Source organism: Cryptotermes secundus, unplaced genomic scaffold (assembly GCF_002891405.2).
Source record: "Cryptotermes secundus unplaced genomic scaffold, Csec_1.0 scaffold285, whole genome shotgun sequence".
Lineage (NCBI taxonomy): Eukaryota > Metazoa > Arthropoda > Insecta > Blattodea > Kalotermitidae > Cryptotermes > Cryptotermes secundus.
Genome location: NW_019744410.1, coordinates 158213 through 180427, shown reverse-complemented (window position 1 = coordinate 180427; position 22215 = coordinate 158213). Strand labels below are relative to the sequence as shown.

Genomic DNA, 22215 nt, shown 5'->3' with positions numbered 1-22215 from the left:
CCCAGATGATAGGTGAGGGTGATTGTGGAGCAATTGGTGGAATGAAGATTGGCAGGGGAAACCAAAGTACTCAGATAAAACCTGCCCCAGCGCCACTTTGTCCACCACAAATCCCACTTGACCAGACCCCGGATCGAACCCGGGGCTCCGTGGTGGGAATCCAGCGACTAACCACTTGAGCTATGGCACGGCCCTAGACTCACCGTTACTACCAACGGTTCTCCATGTTAGGTGAAAATAAAATTGTCCCTATGTTTAATTAATTAATGACAAAAACATTGAAGAATATTGTGGAGCAGAGGTATAGCTCCAAAATTCTTAACCTTTGCATTAGATGCAGATGAGTGGTTAGCTTCACGCTTTGACTCAAGGGAAAGAGCCGCGACGCGCTGAACAGACTCCTCGAAGTTTGCTTCTTTGACAGTTGACTCTCTTTCAGCCTGTGACTGTGGATGGAGAGGACGACAGCAATTCCGTGGAGCCATCTCTGACAGCAGAAGGAAGATCTTCAAGGATTCTATTCCCAGACGATCCGTTCCTTTCCGATTTCTTCGAAAAATAGTCTTTACGAGTTACTACTCAAAAACACGGTATCAAACGCTGTGTCGAGGACAGCGTTATTTAATACGAGACTGCAAACTGTACTGCGAGAGGACTCCACACTACACCCCAACATACACGCTTCCTCTGTCTTTCTGTTTTCCAACTGAAGCAGATGACGAACTAACAACGGGACGAGTGATAGTTTTCTCTTGGCATTTTATAGAAGAGGTGTGATTAGTTTTCAGCATGCCAATGTGCCCCTCCAAATTACCCCCAGTCCACTCTCTCCCACCTCCCTTTGTTTTTTAATTGTGCCCCGGATTTTCTTAAAAAAATATGGTCTTCCTCTCTATAAAACCATGATAGAGGCTTCCGTGCTACGGAGGGACGGACCCTGAGGGACCTGTACTCAAGTAGTACAAATATGAGCTGCAGATGGCTCACCAACCATAGGCAATGTTCCTGAGCTGCCATCTTCTGAATAATTATGTAACTTCTTGTGTTTAATATTGCCGGCTGCCTTTTGTGCGACCCACAATGTATAAACATGGAAAGGTGTACGCCAGCGGAGCACAAACGTTTTCCAGATACGATCTTTGTTGGAAGTGCGAAATCATAACATAAAGATAGCTAACAGATTTTTTCAAAATATGGCAAGTTAAAATATTTGGGAAAGACAGCATCAAATATTGTTTTTTTTTTCATGAGGAAATTAAATGCAGATTAACATCGGGTAATGCTTGCTACTTTTCAATTCAGAACCTATTGCTTTCTCATCTGCTGTCTAAAGAAAGGTAAAAGTTACAAAACTATTACAAAGACAAAACAACTCCGTCCAGTGTGACTATTTAAGTTTTACCACTTGAAAACTCAGTAACCTTACATGTTTCGATCCTTACGGATCATCCTCAGAGGGAACAGCAATACTTATTTGGAAACTACTATCATAATAGGTGTTCTGAGTGCCAAATTACATACACACACAATGCCTAGAATACACAATATACATAAGATCCTATTTTTCACAATCACAGCAGCTTTCCTGGTTAAAGTTTTTAAATTTTTAAAACTTTGTTGTTTGAGTTAAAATTTATAAACCAAGTAGGTTCGGGTCACTTCTCCTATCGTCTTTCTTGAAGGGGCTGAACTTGTGCCGCCTGTCTATCTTGAGAAGGAGATTCTTACACAAGTTCAGCACGCTCTGGCATCATTGCACAAGAATCGATAATGAGGGGGTGGTTTCCATTGAAATAAAAACAGACGAAGATCAAGTAACTGACGTTGATCGATATTAACGAGAATGTCTCTTGATTAACGTGAGTTTACGAGACGTTGTGGCCATTAAATACTTACCCAAAGTGCCCATAGTCATTAAATTTTGTGTCAGTTGCAAATTCAATATATTTTAAAGATTACAAGAACCGTGAAATCTACTAGAGTAAGTAGCATATATCTGTAATATTACGTAAAAGATTTTCGCCAGTTTTCAGGTATTTTTATATGTAGTAAATACTGTAAGCTTATGTGAATGCATGTATAGTGGTGAGATTTGTCATTGCCGATTTTAGAAACTACGGTGAACTAGGAAGACATATATTATTCGATAAGTGGCCTTATGTAAATGCGAGTGGTTATATAAAATTACATTACACGCAAAAAAAAAAAAAGAATGAAAATTTGTAATGAAACGAACAGTATATTTTGATGAATGTATGGCTGGACTGCAATTTCAGAAACACGTGAGAGATGTTGTCTGTCATGGAGGTTATAGTACACCGGCCATATTTTGAAGGCGGAATTGCAACGTTCACATTTAAATCCTTCAGCTCATTCACATAGCGAGGAAATATGTACCGTTTCTTTCGTGTATTGTATTTAGGTTACATTCGTTGTAGATGCATGTTCTTGTTTCTTACGCAACTTCTTGAAGTAGAGATGTCTCGGTAATTATAAATGATTCATGTTGAAATTACTGAGAAGTGATTGCTCTCTCCACCACATCCCGCTAACTTTGCTGGAGTCGTATGCATCACTGCGCGCGAATGGTAAATAAGTATTTCGTTCCTTTCATTGTTTTTGTTCCCTACTGCACCGTTACAGAGTGGCCCCAGACGCATTAGAAACAGAAGAGCATCGCAGAGAGATTTTAAGCGTTCACCCATAACATAATAAGCATTGAGGAACAAAAGAATTGACCTCTTGAAGGTTCAATTAGAAACTGAAAATAGTGCAGTACAGTATAACTCTCAGAAACTGTGTCGTAATACATGGTGTGTCAAAAAAATATAAGTTATAGCAAGTGTCACGTAACTTCGAACAAGGCCAAGAGTAACCTTGAATGGGCAGAAGAAAAATTTCAAACAAGTGGGTGGGTTCGAGGGTGTGAGAAATGTCACTAATCACACCCTCGAACCCACCCCCTTGTTTGAAATTTTTCTTCTGCGCATTCAAGGTTACTCTTGGCCTTGTTCGAAGTTACGTGACACTTGGTATATCAGTTGAGTAGAAATATTGACACCATCTTAACAATGCAGTGGGTGAAAGATATACTTTCTGTTATGATTGTGTTTATCTTAGAAATTATTAGAGTGAAGATAGTCATTGTCACTTTCTACCACCTAATTACATTGAGATATAGTTAAAGGTAAAGTTGTTCCTGGCCGGTCACAGTAGCCGAGCGGTCTAAGGCATGTACTGTCTTCGCTCGCTTGGAAACCGGGATCGTGGGTTCGAATCCCACTCAGGGCATGGATGTTTAGTTTGTGCGTGTGCGTTTTTCTGTGTTTGTGTACAGGTAGACGCCTTGCGACGAGCTGATTACCCGCCCAAGGAGTCCTACCGAATGTGTTAGATCTAGAAAAACCGAAGTGAACGGAGAAGTTCATGGAGGTAGGCCTAGGCCCACTGGGGCTGTAGTGTCAATGGGGAAAAAAAGTTGTCCCTGTGCTTATATAATTAAGCACTACGCCATGAAGGCGTAGGGGGGGAATCGATGAATAGAGCCATATTTTCCTGACCTCGGCACTAGCTGGAGGTGAGTGGTCAGCTTTACGCCCCTGCCGCTTTGCCCCCAGAGAAAGAGACCCCCGTACTCATTGGGTAGGAGGTTGGGTGGGTCCCAGAGCTGGTTTGGACGACACGGAGAAGTGAAAATACTCGTCCCCTCCGAGAATCGAACTCCGACATCTTGATCGTCCAGTTCGTAGCCAGTTGCTATATCGACTAAATAATAATAATTTGGGCCGCGCCATAGTTCAAGCGGTTAGTCGCTGTCTTCCCACCGCGGCGGCCCGAGTTCGATCCCGGGTCTGTTCAAGTGGGGTGTGTGGTGGACAAAGTGGCGCTGGGGTAGGTTTTCTCCGAGTACTTCGGTTTCCCCTGCCAACCTTCATTCCACCAATTGCTCCACAATCACCCTCACCTATCATCTGGGACTGGTACAATAGGCCAGAAGTGACCGCAGTACAAGGGACTTAGTCCCACCCCACTAGCAATAGAAAAAATACATAGGAGGACATAAACACAGAACGCAGACAAACATTCATGCCTGGAGTTGAATGCGAACCCAAGATTCCAGTGCCTGAGCGAGCGAAGACATTTCATTTATATTGTGCGGCCACTGTGATCAGCCAATACGAGTATATATCACAGTAAAAGGAACAAGTTGTTACTGGGCTCTGATCAATAGTGTATGCATTTAATTAGACCAAAATAAAAGTTAAAACATATTTGAACACATCTGTGATACACAGTACATACATCTGTGATACACACTCCAGCACAGATAATACATTATTTAATAAGACATATAACATTTGTAACAGGCATATTGTCACAAAGGCACAGGGAGGATGTCATATTTCATGATCCTGGGATGTCATCCATGTAGACATGGAGCCCTAACGAACTTTTTGTGTTTGTAGCTTTTCGTTTATTCTTTCTAACTTGAATGCTGAAACAGAAACAATACGAGTAATTACAATTAGACTGTAATTTTAATTCCACTTAAATTGTTACCAACATAAAACATAATAAAACTCTGATGAATATTTCAACTTTGTAAATAAAAACCATTCTGTAAAGATGATTACATAACAGTAACCCTTCGTAAGTTCTAGATCTATATAAGTGACTCCAAAAACGTTTGTTACTTGTTAAGTCTACTCTCTTGACTGATGTTATTATGTAACATATACATTCTCTCATTTCTTTAACATTAGCTTTTAGGTAACACTATTGAGGTTAAGTAGGTATTGGACTTAATTTTGCCAACTTTAATGGTTCTTTTTTCTGTATAACTCTCTTATATTCTGAGTATGCGAAAAACAACTTCACCCATCTTTTGTTTTCTTGCCAGGTTTGACGTAATTTTAAACTGCACATAAATTAAAAAATATGTTAACGCGGACAGACAGGCCGTGTATTATAATTGACGTTATTTCTCAGAAACCACTAAACCTGTTAGTTGATGCTTCGTACATATGCCGTGGATATGGCCATTGTGGGGGGGGGGGGATTTTGTCATAAGTAAACTGAGCAAATCTTGCGAAGGAAGGTTCTGTCCTTCAGACATTCCGTAACTTCACCTCCGCAATCTTTTCACGTGTTTTGGTGAAGTCTGGTGGCACTTTGCCCTGAGTGTTGCTTTGTGAATTTAAATTTTGTTTGTAATGATAAATTATAATCCTTACATTGCACGAACGGATATAATAAAATTGTGTCCGTAGTAGTAGTAGTTGTCATAATAATCATCATCACCACAACAACAACAACAACAACAACAACAACAGCAACGTCATCAGGATAAGAACGTTTCGATCTGTTCCGTTCGTTCTGTACGTTGATCCTATCAGCGCAACTCTTCTCGCTCAATGGATGTTGTTCCTCTAGGTGTAAAGTCCATTAAATGTTTTAAAATGCAGAGTAAAAATTAAAGAGATAACCAAGAAACAAGATAAATTTTAAATATTAATCTCGTTGACTATTCTCCAAAATTTCCTTGCTGAATAAGAATACCTACAACTCAACTCATTACGTAATTAAATAAATTGTTCCCTTTTTATATTCGTTGACTGGCAACTGAATTCTAAATATTTCATATAACATGAATATTAGTTTGTCGTTGTGCCTGTCTCTTTCAGAAGGGGTGCACTTATTTAATATCGATAGAAGTTAAATATAGGCATTGAAAACCTCCTCCCGCTTTCGAGCTATTGGGAGCATAAAGAAACAGCGATCTCATTTTTTAAAGTAAGCTAGGAAAAGGGTAAATGTACACCTGTAAGAGGCCGTGGAGGCCCATAGGGTCGTGAGATGTCGAGGCTTCCACGTTTTCTAGACAATCGGCTCACAGATGGCGGTGACGTCAGCCTTACACGCTGGCCGACCTTTAACCTTAGGGGTATTCCTGGTATTCATTTCTGTTAGTGGCTGAGTCCAACTCAGGGCCATAGGGCGGCTGGAAGGATTAGGTCAATTGGAAAATCCAATGACATCGGGAATCGAACCCGCGACCTCCCGCTAACATATCACAAAAGAAACACTAATACTGTCAGGATTTGGTATTGAAATAAGAGGTATATTTTCTTCTTGAGGCTTCAGCTGATATCCCTGGAGTAGCATGCTTGTTAACTTTTGGAAAGGAAGACAGGGTAGTTCTTGCGTCCTGTCTTGGCCTGGATCGGGAGCTAAAGCTGGAACCGAGCTCTTGTACGTGGAATGGAATATGAAGGGATGAATTCCAGCCGCCCCTTACCGCGTCCGGGGATAGTGCAGCAAGAAGTATCTTAAAATTTGTTTCTGGTGGTACACAATTTGCATGAGCTCACTTACCGACGAGCTTCGAGTTCAGGAGTTCTCCTAGCACGTAGAAACTGAAAATGGAGCCCGTGCAGAAGATGAAGAAGAGCATCCTAAGTGCCCAGTTGTCCAGCACGCGGTAGACGGGGTAGATCCATGTGCCATCGGACAGGAAAGCATTTAGGCACCTGCACATTTCATGTCTTACCTTTTAAAATATATTAATATTTTATTGAACTTTTAAAAGAATGATTCTGGAGAGAACAGACCACTAGGAAGGACTAGATGTAGATGATAGGATAATACTAAAATGGATCTTAGAGAAATAGGATTAAGGGTTATGGACTGGATTCATCTGGCTCAGGATAAAATATTAGGAAATTCTTGAGTAGGTGAGCATATTGTCACGTGTAGAAGGGTACACGTGACGAAATGACGGGTTCTATTTCGGATGATTGGATTTATTAACGACTTGGTTACACGCACTCTCTTAATTACACCCAGACACAGCGTTATCGCCGATCTACATAACCTCATAATCCACTGTTGCATGCACCGTCGCACACATAAAGTCTTCTAAATCACATCTGACATCCACACAGGCGACCTTCTGTATCTCTGGTTCCACTTCGCTTGCTTCCGCCACTCTCAACTACTCCAATACTGACGAGTTCATAGAGTTAGTGTAACATAACAGATTCTTTCACTTTAATACAGAACTACTCCTTACAGAAAATAGTTATGAGTCGTAAAAGGCATGAAAATTGTTCAAGATCAGGCCTGGTAGTTATTAGAGACGCTGAAACTAAAGGTTCTGTTACTGGAGTACAGATAAATTCCTAGCAACATGATGACCGTATATCTGACCATTGCATATTAACAGTTGGAAATCGTAAGTCAGTGAGTTGAAGCAATGACTGAATGTTTACATGGAATTTTGATTGTTAACCTTTTTCCTTTGAAATTTTGGTTGATTTTAAACTGGTTACAAAAACAAGGATAATGCATTCATCGCCACTGTAACAGATTACTGGGCGTAACCTGCATAAAATGAAAATTAACACTGCAAGTTCTCGTGAAGCTTCGCTGCTTGAATATGGTTCCAACCGCCACAAAACTTTTCAAACAATATAGACAACAACAACAGCAACAACAAATCAAATAACTAACTTACTTCATAGAGGTCAGCTTTTCCTGAGAAACCGCCAGTTGTGCAGCTACTCAAGAAGTTTCCAAAATTTTACGGAGCCCGAAACTTCATCAGCGTGTTCACAAGAGCCCTTAACTGGTCCTCTATCATGAGCCAGATGAATCCAGTCCATACCAACTCATCATCTCTCTCTAAGATCCATTTTAACATTATCCTGCCAAACACGTCTTGGTCTACCTAATGGTCTCTTTTCGTCATGCTTTCCCACCAATATCCTATACGCATTCCTCTTCTGAATTTGTGCTACATACCTTGCCCATTTCATCCTCCTTGACTTGGTCATTCTAATTATACTTAGAGAAGAGTGAAAGTTATGAAGCTCCTCATTACGTAGTTTTCTCCAAACTCCCGTAACTTCAGGGGAACGCGGTAGCGTAGTTGGTTGAGGCACTATGCTACAAGCCGGAAGATCGCGGGTTCAAATCCCGATGAGGTCATTGTATTTTTATTAAGTGACCTAATCCTACCGGCCCCACTATGGTCCTGGGGTCGATTCACCCTCTAACAGAAATGAGTACCAGGAATATTCTTGGGGGTAAAGTGCTGCTGGCGTGTACGGCTGAAAACCTTGCCGCCATCTGTCTAGACTGCTGATGGTCTAGAAAATGTGGAACCCTCAACGTCTCACAACCCTATGGGACGCCACCGCCTGTTACAGGGATAGCTTTACTTTTTTTACTTTTATTATTGTATTCGTTTCTTCGCTCTGTTGATGTAGAATGGATGCTAACAATTCCCAGTCATTTTAAGATCTAAAAGTTTGTGACGATGGTATATTGCTACAAGTATTATGTCTTTGGACATTATCCATCGTCTTGCCTATTTTCTAAAAACCGTCCTGTTTCTTTATAAAACAAACGTTGGGTCCAATAGATATCAATTGGACCCAACTGAGTAGGTTTTACCTGAGGACGGAGACAGAATCTAGTCTCCGAAACGTTGTGTTTTTAAAAAGAAACAGGATGGTTTTTAGAAAATAGACAAGACGATAGACAATGTCCAGAGACATAATACTTGTACACATAATTTATGCTTTAAAATCGAATCAAAGAAGGAACGCATTCATCTCACCGAGAAATACGTGTATAAGCCTATGCATTACGTGTTTATACTGTACAACGAGTGGGGATAAATCAGTCACTCTAACGTCTAGGCTATGGGAGTGGATGAGCGAGGAGTCTGACTTCGATTCACGGTAAGGGCAAGAGATAAGGTACAGACCGGCTGTTTCTCCGGGCGTAAAGCGGCAGGAGAGCGAAGCTGATTACTCACTTCCATCTAGTTCTGAGATGAAGAACGACTTAACTATACTTTCAGTTTTCCGTCCGTCTTCACACATCTACTATCATCCGGGACTGGAACGTGGAGGAGTCGGTATAGTGACTAGATACGGGCTGGACGGCCTAGAGGTTGGAGTTCGATTCCCGGTAGGGACAAGGTTTTACTCTTTTCCCCGTCGTCCAAACCGGTTCTGGGGCCTGCCCAGCCTCCTATCCAGTGAGTAGCGGGGGCTCTTTCTCCGGGGATTAGTCGGCCGGGGTGTGAAGCTGAATATTCCGCTCCAACTAATGCCAAGGCCATGAATAAGTGAATCTCTACATCCACTCTCCCATAAGTCTTCATGGCAGTGCTTGATGCGTTAAGCAGAGGAACAACTTTACCTTTGCCATCGTTACATAATGAAGAACACAGTGATTGTGTGTGATACTCACAGGCTGTCATATACCGTGAGGTAGAGCGCCAGGGCTGCCAACCCGAGACTTCGCTTGGAGTAGCGATGACGTGTTATGCGCATCTCCACCACAAGGGCCACGCTGATGACGGTGTGCGTTGAGTGGTTCGTCCATGATGGCATGATGGCGTCCAGGGCACTCGGAAACACCAACTCGCGGTCGATCATGTAGAGACCCCAGAACATGGACGAAACAAACTGCGAACACCGTGTTCATTTCTGGTTTATTTTACGACGTAGTCAGTAGGTCATGTGGGATTTGTGGTTGAAAGAGTGGCGTTGGGACAGTTTTTCTCCGAGTACTTCGGTTTCCCCTGCCAATCTTCATTGCACCAATTGCTCCACAATCACCATCACCTATCATCTGGGGTTGGTACAGTAGGCCAGAAGTGGCCGCAGTACCAAGTGGACTCAGTCTCACCCCACTAAGAATACGTGAAAGATACGTGAAGATATAGAGTTGGATTATGGGGTAGTTGGTGAATAATGAACTAGAATGGATTTAGAAGGAAATGATCGAGGGCTAATTGGGGTACCATCCGATAATTTACTGGAAGGCTCTGATGAAAGCTACAGGACACCTCAGGATAGCAGGTGCACTGAGAGAGATTTGAAGCGATCACTTCTCGAATACACATGTAGAAAGCTGACGCTACACCAGAGTCCTCGATCGATGCAGCGCTATATATAGTAGATACATAATTATATACCAGTCGTATAGAAAACGATATTGGAAATATTCCGCTATAAGCCTGGAGGGACTGAAAGAAATCTGTATAGAGCTCGACAGATCACTGGATTTGTACCCAAACTGGGAGAGCCGTGGGTCACCACTGTAAGCTGAAGAAGATCGTAGATGGACAAATTTGCTTGTTTCAGTACCTAAGGATTTTCAAAAACTTATTCTTTGACGCTATTACTGAAAATTAGACTTATAATCTAAGCTTAAAATGCCTCTGAATTAAATAAGTTTGGACTCTTTTTGGCCTTTGGTCTTCTGGTTACAGCACCGTGTAGTCTGGTGCTGGCTACCAATGTTTTGAAGGACGCTACTGCTTCAAAATGACTGTCTAAAGGTTTTTCGTCGTGAAAATCTCATACAGGTTCTGAAATTTAACGGCGTCTTCAACGGCATCAAAATGGAGGTCCCGAATTTCAATGCATAACTTGAAATGTTTTGTTTTATCTTATCTGAGTTTTGTGATGTTAGGTGGAGCTTCGCATTGCGTCTTTACGTTAGAGCCGTACACAGCCTCCTACAAAAAACAAAAATCCGTGACCTGTAGTCCGTAAGCGAACTATACTGACCGAGCGACCGCCACTTGTCGGCGAAGTTAGTGCCAACTTTTGCGGGTAGAGAGTGTCACGTTGTCAGCGCAACGGATCTCCACGGCCATTAATCTCGGTTTTCTAGACCGGAGCCTCTATTTCCTTGAAATAACCCCTCAATTATCCTCACGAGGTTGAGTGGACCCCGTTCCATACCACAACTTCTCAGAAAATCTGGTAGCGCCGGGAGTCGAATCTGAGACCTCTGGATCTGTAGCCAGGAACTCTGACCACTAGACCAGAATCACGAAGCCTCCTATCCATTGGATAAGAATGCTCTTTCCTCGGGGGTAAAGCGGTGGGGGCGTGAAGCTGACCACTCGCGTAAGTCTGCTACCTCGGTTAGGAACAGAGGGCTATTCCTCGACTTTCTATACATCTTCACGGAGTGGTGCTTAATTAATTAAGCAGAGGAAAAAACTCTACCTTCAATTTTACTATTACACTTTTGGGGATTTTCGGTAGTTTCATTCAGTTGGCTAACTTAATGTACAGCGTTCTTCAAGGGAGAGATTTTATGTGTTAGACATCGCTACTATATAACTATGTGATTGTTGGGTCTTGAATAATCCGGGTCGGTGTCAGAAAGAGGGGTCAGGTCGACTTTAAAAATGCTTGAGGTCATCTCGCTGTAGATTAACACGACACATCGCGATGTGGAGAAGATAGGTCTGATATCACTGACGCAATGAGACCTTCGCTTTCTTTAGGGGATCGAAGTCCGTCGACAGTGCTGGTACGCTACAGCTCTGTTGTGATGAGGTCATGTCATCATCCCCTTTTGATATCGGAGATCCGGGAAGAAATAGAAATAAACTCTATGCATCTCTGAGACGAGTTTCGAAATAGCGCATTCGTCTCCGGTCAACGGTTCGTCTTGCTTTTCTTAGTGACCCGAAATCCTTAACCCGAGTTACTCAAATGTTCTGGTGTGGATGGATGGATGCATGAATGGACTAAAAACTCGGTGGCCTGTAGTCCGCAAGCGAATTTTACCGACCGAGAGACCGCCGCTTTTCGGCGAAGTTAGTGCCAAGTTTTGAGGATAGAGGGTGTCACGTTGTCAGTGCAACGGTTCCCCACGGCCGTTAATCTCGGTTTTCTAGACCGGAGCCGCAATTTCCTTGAAATAGCTCCTCAGTTATCCTCATGAGTCTGAGTGGATCCCGTTACAGACTCACTACTCCTCAGAAAATCTTGTAGCACCGGGAATCGAACCCGGGACCTCTTGATCTGTAGCCAGGAACTCTGACCACTTGACCACTAGGCCACAGAGGCGGTCAACATCGAACAAATAAAGGCGCGCATGCACAATACATATAATATTTCTGTCGTAAATAATATTTTGTAGTGAAGAAAGTCGTCTTCTGGGTTTAGGCGCCGTGTATTTTTCGTTTTGGCCGACGTTTCGGAGGAACGTATCGCCTCCATCTTCAGAGCAGGTGAATGGCTTGGAACCCAGAAGACGACTTTCTTCATAGTCATCGCCGTGAAAACCTCAAAACTTACAAAATATTTTGTAGTGTTTCGCAATGGATAGATATTGCAGCGACAAATCTATGTAGCAGATTCGTAAACTAAATTGTCTTGATGACAAAAGTCCCAAGAAAGAATCCAACCAAACCGAAATTTGAATCGGTCTGTCAGAAATGTAGTTCCGTGTGTGTCACTGAATTTTTGTTTTTTGCAAGACAGACCTACACAGGGGAGACATCGTAAATTGTTTATAAGTTTATGATGATGGAAAGTGCCAGTCAATATGGCTAACAATTTAAGAGAAAGGCATTAGACACTGGTAGAGTGTACGCTGTAAGACTACCTCTGGAATATGTATAGAGAGTGTCCAGATATTCGTGCCCAAGGATTCAGCGCATTTTCATTTTGAAGAGCGAGAAAAAATATCCCTTGATAAAATTTCGATACTTTGCACAATAATTGCGGAACTGCGACTGCAGTTGAATGCAATGTGGAAACATAATATAAGTTTCCCACAGCCTCATTTTATATGAATATTATGCGTCGGGCAAAGGTTTATCAAGGGACATTTTAGTTTCATTGTTCAGCAAAGAATAACGTAGAATTAGAATTTATATAACTAAACTTTTGTCCGTTGTTCTGTATGGGTGTGAAACTTGGTATCTGACATTAAGAGAGGAACATAATCTGAGGGTGTTTGAGAACAGGGTGTTGAGAAGAATATTTGGGCCGAAGAGAGATGAAGTGACGGGAGGTTGCAGAAAACTACATAATGAGGACTTTCATATCTTGCACTCTTCTCCAAATATAATTAGAATGATGAAGTTAAGGAGGATGAGATGCGCAGGTCATGTAGCACGAATGGGGGAGACGAGGAATGCGTATAGGATATTGGTGGGAAAGCCAGGAGGAAAGAGATCACTGGGAAGACCAAGGTGTAGGTGGGTGGACAATATTAAAATGGATGGTATGGATTGGATTGATCTGACTCAGGATAGGGACCAGCGGAGGGTTCTTGTGAACACGGCAATGAACCTTCGAGTTCCATAAAATGCTGGGAAATTCTTGAGTAGCCGCACAATTAGCGACGTCTCAAGAATGCTTCAGCTCCATGGCGTTAGTTCAAGAAACAGCGTGGTGGGTGGAATCCATAGATGCAAATTTTCTGGCACCTGTAGGCTCTACACTGCATGTTGCTTATTGAAAGCTCCTTCAAATACAAAGTACGTCTCAGCAATAAATGTTACATTATGTCTCTTAAATGAAAGTAAGACTTAGTGTTGCAGAAGCAGCGTAAACTTTTGGTAAAGCGTTTCCTTAGAGGGTGGGACACTCAGCTGTCCCCTACGCACGCATTACCCTTACCTTATTATTTATATAACTCAAAATAACGGTTAGAACATGGAGTCAGTACCACACCTGTTTACAGTAAAGTTAATCCTGAAGATGTGACAACGAACTGTATCTTATTCAAACATAAGAATAGTAGAACAGATAGGCACCGCTCTGTTGTTTCGCGAAAGCGTATAACAATGTGAAAGAAGCTAGCTGCAACGCGGCTTCACACTTACCAATGTACCTGGGAAAAGGAGTGACGTGAAGATGAAATCCTTGACTTGGCGGACCCAGTCTTGTACGGACTCAGTCCTCTTCGTTAGTCGCAGGAAGTCTTCAGTCATGCAGATGAAGAAGTACACTATTTGGACTGCCTGAAATTATGACGTGGCTTAAAGTGAATTAACATGCACAGTTCCGCGAATGATTGCTTCCGTGATTTTATTCAGCCCCACCTAGAGAACATTGGGATATAGATCTAATTTATATTAAGATCGATAGGGCAGTTGCTCCTTATTTATTAATTTCACTAGAATAAAGCCAGTTGAAATTTCAATGGAAAATTGTTAAAAACAAAGTTTTCCAAGAACACTTAACCTCAGTAACTTGAAGACGTGTGAAGACAATTGCACTTATGCTAAGATATTGGACTTGAAAGAATAACAGCATGCACTAAGAGTTGTTGCTACCTAGAGGATTATATTTTCAGCAAATGTGGACATTGTAATACCGATACAATAATAACCTCCACTTCTGCCTCCTTCTGCTTATATTCGTAACTACTTGATCGCACACATAACGACAGAATAACGACATAAGATGAAGTTTTAGCCTTTTTCTCGTATATGGATATTCAGCTTCACACTTACAGCTATGAGGCACTCGGTAGCGTAGATGGTTGAGGTACTATGCGATAAGCCGGAAGTTGCGGGTTCGATTTCCGAGGAGGTCATTGGAGTTTCCATTTCGCTTCATCCTTCTAACCGCACTTATTGACCTGGAATCGGCTGAGCATCTGACAGAAATGCGTACCAGGAATCTACAAGGGTCTAAACGGCGGCCGGGGCGTGAGGCTGACAAATTCATAGCAATCTGTGAGCCGATTGTTCTAGAAAATGTTGAAGCCTCGAAGCCTCACAGCCCTATGGGCCTCCACGGCCTGTTGCGGGGCTGGATTTACATTTTTTAACTCGTAAGTTATTTTAAAAAAGCGCAGTGAAAGAAATTGTCGTTTGCTCGTGTGTACTGGTTTTCTGATGGCTTATTTTTTTCTGATCTGATCATTCTGACAATAGTAACTGAACAATTCAGATTATGGTGTTCGTTTTTGTGCAATTTTATCTTTCTATTATATAAATAGCCAAAACGGGACTGCCCCTACTGAAATTTCCTCTTATGAGTACTCACTATTTGAACTCGCTTTAACTCTTTAAAGTAAAAGTCAGGTTAAGACCGACGATCAGTCGGCCAGTAAGTCTTGGTGTCAAGCACCATCTGGGGCTCCAAACCAGATTTACAGTTGCGGTTTTGTTGATATGAGGCGCCGTCTCTGACTAGGGGACGGGTCTGTCATTTATCACTTTTACAGTCAGTAGTAAATGTGATCTCTGTTTACTATTCTACATGTCGGCATTTAATCAGGAGCATCATTACTTGTACTCTTCTCCAAGTATAATTAGAATTATCGAGTCAAGGAGGATGAGATGGACAGGGCATGTAGCACGAATTGGTACGAAGAGGAATGCATGTAGGATATTGGCGGGAAAACTAGATGGAAAGAGACAACTCGGAAGACCAAGGAGTAGGTGGGTGGACAGTATTAAAATGGATCTTAGAGAGATAGGGTGGAATGGTATGGGTTGGATTGATCTGGCTCAGGATAGGGACCAGTGGAGGGCTCCTGGGAACACGGTAATGAACCTTCAGGTTCCACAACATGCTCGGAAGTTCTTAAGTAGCTGCAGAATTGGCGGCTTCTCAAGAAGAGCTCAGCTCCGTGAGTGATGATAAGTGACATGTCGCCATTCTACACGGTCAGTCAATCGTCAAGAATCCGGTTCCTTGTGGATACTTACTGTTTACAATTTTATATGTAACTCTAATGTATAGGTATGTAAAATATATACAAGGCCTCTGTTAGTCGAGGCTTGGCACAGCAGATCATGCCTTAACTCATGTAGCTCATGTTACAACGGCTGACTAGTCACTTGAACGGTCGTACTCTTAGTTCTCCATGTCGGTCTTCACTTTTTCCCATGTCGTTAAAATTTGGATAATAAATATACGGTACTTGGAAAGCCCCAAACAGTGCCGAGGCCAAGAAAATGTGGATCTATACATCCACTCCCCCATACGCCTTGATGGTGTAGTCCTTAAATAGTTAAGCACGGGGACAATTTTACCTTTACTTGGAAAGCCATGTCGAACACGCTGACCGGTGTGCACCTTGGAAATTTACCAGTGGTGCGGAGAATCTTGTTTTGCAAGCGCTGCAATTTTCAAAAGGTGGGCATCTGCCGCAAATTTCTATTAAAGACTGTATTTCTTCTAAATAATACATAAAAGTTAAGTTCGTGCTTCCCAGGAACCACATTACATCTCCACTATATATATATTTTTTTTTCCTTGGCACTACAGCCCCAGTGGGCCTAGGCCTACCTCCATGAAATTCTCCATTCACTTCGGTTTTTCTAGATCTTACACATTCGGTAGGACTCCTTGGGCGAGTGATCAGCTCATCGCAAGGCCTCTACCTGTACACAAACACAGAAAAATGCACACACACAAACTAAACATCCATGCCCTGAGTGGGATTCGAACCCACGATACCGGTTTCCAAGCGAGCGAAGACCGCTCGGCTACCGTGACCGGCTCCACTACATATATAAAATGGTTAATGTTGCTTAGGGAAACAAAATCTTCTGAGAATGCCGTGTAGTCCGTTGAAGGTCAACCAACGTTTCGGAGGAACATATCGCCTCCATCTTTAGGGCCGAATAAGCCGAGCAAAATACCAGCGTGAAAAGCAGGTGGCTTCTTTCGCCTTTTAGTGTGAGAACCATACAAAACACGCTAGTCACTCTGTGGGCAGAATGCAGAATTTTACTCTGTTGAGCAGCTGGTACATATAGAACCACTGGGCTTCAAGGCGTTAAACTAGGAATCCGTTCACAAGTGTATGAATCGCTCTTCGTATTTCTTGTTTTGAAGTGTCCGACCGCTTGCATTACGTGTGTTTTGTCTATCATTCTGCGTAGTGAAAGCTGGAGAACGCTGATAAGGCACATTTACCTCTGTAAATACTTTTGCCATTGTATTGATATTACATTATATTACATCATGTGCCCTTCATATATATGCATCAATGCATTCTTTAAAACATACATATATATACATACATGAACGCATACACACAAACGTACGTACTTGCGCGCATACGACGTACGTACTCGTAGAGCAACATACGCATGCGCAGTGCTGAACAAAACTTGTGCTTATATTATATTATATTCGTTCATTTGTGTGCATTTCATTTACGAATTTACGACACTCGTGAAATCAAACGGTAATAAGGGGGGGGGGGGGATCTGACGTATCTAATTTCATCAGATTAAAAAGATACTTAGTGTATAAAAGAGGTTACAGGACTTACATGTCATTAAAATCCATAAAGTTAATTTGGAAATTTATGTGTGATGTACTTTTAAAGAAATGCACGAGAAAATGGGTAAGTGTAAAGAATTCATGTGGAAACTTTGTGTACTTCAAGGTGGAGTGCTTGTGCAGTTTTGCAGCATATGCCTTGTGAGCATATTTAAAATTTCGATGTTTTCTAAGCAATATTTACAATGATGAGCCACTGAAGAAACAAATTATAGGTGGGTGTCATTAATGAGGACGCACCATATAAGTTTCTAGCAGCTAAAAATGATGAAATGAGTGGCGCATTGGTTACTGTTTGAGAATGTCTTACGTCAGTATGGAAAAACAGTAAACTCCCGCTAATCCGGTTACAATTAAGCCGGATCGAAGTATGAAAAATGCTGTTCACATTTGAGTACATACATAAAAGTCCTATGTCATTTAGGAACGGAGTTGAGTCACTCGTCTGTTGAGAACTAAACCTGTCAGTTTCTTCAAACCTGCATTTTTACTTTCAAAACCAAATATAACTTCTCAGTCTGCTATAGTTGGTTGAGGCACTATGCTACAAGCCGGAAGGTCACTGGTTTGAATCCCGATGAGGTGGATTTTTTTTTTCAATTGACCTAATCCTTTCAGCCGCACTATGGTCCTGGGGTCAACTCAGCCTCTAGCAGAAATGAGTACCAGGAATNCTGTGGTGGTGGGGTCACGGCAGCCCCTAGCGGAAATGAGTGCCAGGAATCTTCCTGGGGGGGGGGGGTTAAAGGGAGGCCGGCGGGTAAGGCTGACAAACTTACTGCCATCTGTGAGCCGATTGGTTACAGAAAATGTGGAAGCTTCGACTTCTCACAACCCTATACGCCTTCACGACCTGTTACAGGGATAGCTTTACCTTCTTTTGTGTTCTAAGTTTTTATCTTCTACGGCTACCTTTTGCTTCAAGAATCCGGATTATCGCTTAATGTGGATGACCTCTTCCCGCCCCAGTTACTCCGGATTAGCGGGGGTTTACTGTATTTATAGCACAAATAAAAAGTAAATTTAATTTATGAAGTGTCTTACTTCCGCATCGAACGATAATATTTTTACATCCTGTATCTAAGCAATCAGTTAACTGAATAAACCGGTGCTAAATTAGGCATGTTTAGTCTAGTAAACAGGTATAAACCCTGAATTCAATAAGAAGTGAGGCCAACTCATACGGAATTATATATCTGATATATTCAGAACGTATTTTAACAGAGAATAACTAAACAAATAGCTACTTGTATGAAGGGCTTCCATTTTTTTCAGTCCCAAGAGACAAACTGTTTGATGCAAGACTATCCTAAAGTGTCAGCGAATGCTTCATTGCAAATCCTTTCCAGTTAATCTTTCACGATTACATTGCGACTTACTCTGTCGAGAATGCCTCGCTACATAAGCCAATAGAAGCGGTACTTACGAAGTTCCAACAGGTGAAGTAGCGCCACTTGAATCTCTTCAGGACATTCTGCACGTACTCATCATCGGATTTTGCGAAGTCGATCTGCATGAGCAGATGGAAAGTGACGTAGGCGTGGTGCACGAACACCAGCAGGTGGAACACTGCAGCCAGCATAGCGACGTAGCACCAGGCTTCGAGCAACAACTCTCTTATAAACGCTACTCCTCTGTAGTGACGCAATTATTTCGGACTCTTGTCGCTTCCAGACTGGCAGCGCGACGTCTGAGGGCCACCCTCCTGTCAGTAGAAGGCGTTTCGAAATGATGTCCGCGGGGGTCTTCCGTGCGTACGTACTGGATATCAAACCGATTTATAGTGTGAATTCCATTCTGGAAACCTTTGGATCGAAAACAGTGGGGGTGGGGGCAAGTAAGTTGTCCTCTGTAACGCTTCTGAATTGTATTCGGGAAATATAGGGTTCGAATATCGGCTGAGAGACTATCTGTCCTGACTGAGGTCTTTCACGCTTTCCCTCAGTATCTCTAGGTCAGGTATGTCCAACTTCAAACAAGTTGTGATGGACTTTTTAGCGTCAAAACTGCCAGTGATCTAACACAACTTCCTATCGTCGTACCTCGCTTTAAGCAAAAATATTGGTAAAAATAACACGACACATGATGTTTGTTGTAAAAGCAACATTCTCATACATTGAAAGTACAGACTTACTTTGTTCGTTAAGAACAGAAAAATAGGAATGACTAATACGTATTTTCCCTTCAAAATCTGAATATAACCATATTATATTACAAGTGAATTTACATACTTTTCACGTATAATTTCCTTATAGGCCTATAAGATCGATCAAAAATCGTTCCGCGATCGACGCGTTGGACATGCCTACTCTAGGTGAATCACAGCTTAATTTGGTCACGACCTCTTGCTTCCATATGGTTTCTAATTAATTTTCATTGATCTATCATTCGGTCGGTCACAGTAGCCGAGCGTTCTGAGGCATGTACTGTCTTCTCTCGCTCGGAAGCTGGGAACGTGGGTTCGAATTCCACACAAGGCATAGATGATTGGTGTGTGTGTGTGCGTTTATTCTGTGTTTGTGTTGTTCTGTGTTTAGGTAGAGGCCTTGCGACTAGCTGATCCCCCGTCCAAGGAGTCCTACTCTCTGTAAAAATGATCAATGAAACTGAGAAATCAGCTCTATGCTCCAAAGTGAGAGAGAGAGAGAGAAGGACCTATCATTCGACGCTATATAATCTGAGTTACTGACAGCGTTAGTCGCTGGCTTTCCACCGCGGCGGCCCGGGTTCGATCCCGGGTGTGGTCAAGTGGGATTTGTGGCGGACAAAGTGGCGCTGGGCTAGGTTTTCTCCGAGTACTTCGGTTTCCCCTGCCAATCTGCATTCCACCAATTGCTCCACAATCACCCTCACCTATCATCTGGGGCTGGTACAATAGGCCAGAAGTGGCCGCAGTACAAGGGACTTAGTCCCACCCCACTAGAATTAAAAAAGAATTACTGACGTCACTAAATAGCATAAATGAAAATAAAATGAAACCCGTGCCGGATGCCCTCACTTCGGTTCTTGGTGCTTGTTCACAGTTGAGGGAAAACCAGTAGAAGAACATTAACATTGGACTGTTGTACTGAAAGCCTATCATAGTGACCGGACGGTATGAGGAAAGAAATGTCTTCGCCCGCTCGAACGCTGGGATCATGGGTTCGAATCCCACTAAAGGCATGGATGTCTGTATTGTGTGCATTTATTCAGTGTTCGTGTTGTTCTCTGTGTAGGTAGCGGCCTTGCGACGGTCTGATCCCTCATCCGAGGAGTCCTACTGACTGTCTAAGTTAAGAACTGAAGAGGCGTTTCAAGGATGCCCTATGCTCCAAGTGGGAACAACAGGGACAGATAAATAGATAAAAAAATTCAGGGAACAAGTCCTCCGGGAGGCACTTTAAGCCGTGGGTCCCGTGTCGTAGATTTACGGCACGTAAAAGAACCTGTCTCTAGGAGACCTCTGAGCAAATTTAGGCAAAATGTTTCCCGCCCAAGTGGTTTCTAATGCCACCGGTAGATGGGAAAGTTATCTTGTACCAATGCCAGTAGAGGGCCGACCTCGCTGGCAGAAAGGGGAGATAGCGGGCACCAGTATCGGTAGGGTATGGCGACAGTAGAAATTAAAGGGGGACGTACAATAGACTACTAGTCGCGATGCATGGGGAAACCTACCCCCTCTATACTGAATAACTGAACTGAATAGATAGATAAAGAATGCCGTCTTCTGGGATGTGGCTCCGCATAAATCTTATCTGAACTTCCATCTTCAGGGTAGAAATATCCGAGAGTGAGGAACCACCCTGAAGGTGGAGGAGATACGTTCTTCCGAAACGTCGGTTCACACAAGATCTACACGGCGCTACATCCCAGAAGACGGCATTTTTCATAGTCACTGTCGTGAAAAACCTCAAATCTTACACAGACAACTAGATAGATAGACTGTATTGAAAAAAGGGTTTGCTTCTCTGAAGTCCATAAATTTTACTGAGAACTTTTCGGAACAGAGTTTTTAGCGCACTTTCCATATTATGAAAGAATAATAGAAGGCTTATGAGATCACCATGCTGTCTGCGTGTTTCTGAATGCACCCTTATCAACTTTTGAATGCCTGAACCAATCTTTATGAAACTTGGCATGTATGTCATGACATCTGCGCCAATCTCAGCGGCTTACTTCACAAATCTCTCCCATGAGTAAATGTGGATCTCTGTGTATCTCACTATTGTTACTAGGCAACGGCTCGATAAAAACGTTACAGCAACAATGAAAACACACCCAACAACAGAAGAATCGTTTGACGTGTCGTTTTCTGCACGATCCGTGTCTTATCAAAAGAAAATTGATGATTGGTTCTTCCCGTAACTTTGCATTTAAGTGCTATTGTGTCAGTGTGCTGTCACATAAATAACAGCATGCTTTTTCCTCTCTTTTTCATTTCTACGGCCCAATTGCTGTCTATTTTGTTTCATCTTAATCACGTGACACTGAATTCCATTTGCTTATCGGGTTGTAATTCAATGTTAGATAAAGAGTATCATTTACATCACGTGGTGACAACTTCAACGTGTGGTGAAATCTTTGTGGCCATAATCTCATTACTAATACAATTATCCTTTTGTAAGCATATTCATGGGAGCTGGGGGGGGGGAGACATACATCTACGCCCTCCCCAAAAGATTATGGGAAAAAGTTAATAATGACTAAATTAGAATTATTTTGAAAAATTATTCTTCTCTATGTCGGACTGCACAAACATTCTTAAACATTTTTAAAAATAAGTTTTGTAATCAAAGTTACGGGCTTCCTTAGAAACAACTCCAGTGGGACCCGTAATTATATTTACAACTCAAAGAGAGAGAACGCATGTAGTTAATATAGCACCATTAAATAACCCTTAAATTCTGTCATACATTGACCTAGTGCTGGGTGGGACGGTCGGTCAATGAATTCCTCGTTCCTCAAGAGCAAGTATGTGAGGATATCGGATGGATCCAGTTGGCTCAGCATAAGAGCCTCTTGTAAAGACGGAAGTGAAAATTCACTTACCATAAAATGTTGTAAATTTATTGACCAATTGGTCGAAGCCGTGTACTCCATATGGCAAGATAGTTAAGAATAGTATAAATGTCTGAAACTATTATTAAGT

At 42.2% G+C, this 22215-nt stretch overlaps 2 protein-coding genes across 3 annotated transcripts in view; one reads left to right on the top strand and one right to left on the bottom strand.

The window, feature by feature from the left end:
• The window catches only part of LOC111874703 (lactoperoxidase-like), a 14838-nt gene extending 14276 nt beyond the window's left edge, over window positions 1-562 (top strand). Inside the window, exon 10 of the mRNA XM_023870424.2 lies at window positions 440-562. Within this exon, the coding sequence (XP_023726192.2) occupies window positions 440-562 (123 nt within the window). The remainder of the gene's footprint in view (window positions 1-439) is intronic.
• Window positions 563-4226: 3664 nt separating this feature from the next.
• Window positions 4227-18839, bottom strand: LOC111874698 (androgen-dependent TFPI-regulating protein). 2 transcript variants are annotated; one of them, XM_023870415.2, is made up of 5 exons: window positions 18514-18838; window positions 13661-13798; window positions 9265-9482; window positions 6376-6530; window positions 4227-4495 (listed from the first exon to the last, which is right to left on the bottom strand). In XM_023870415.2, exons 1-5 carry the CDS (start codon window positions 18667-18669, stop codon window positions 4443-4445), a joined length of 720 nt encoding a protein of 239 aa, XP_023726183.1. In that variant the 5' UTR covers window positions 18670-18838; the 3' UTR covers window positions 4227-4442. The 2 variants fall into 2 exon arrangements, with proteins under 2 accessions (XP_023726183.1, XP_023726184.1); XM_023870416.2 differs by lacking the exon at window positions 6376-6530 and having other exon boundaries at window positions 18514-18839.
• Window positions 18840-22215: the final 3376 nt, after the last annotated feature.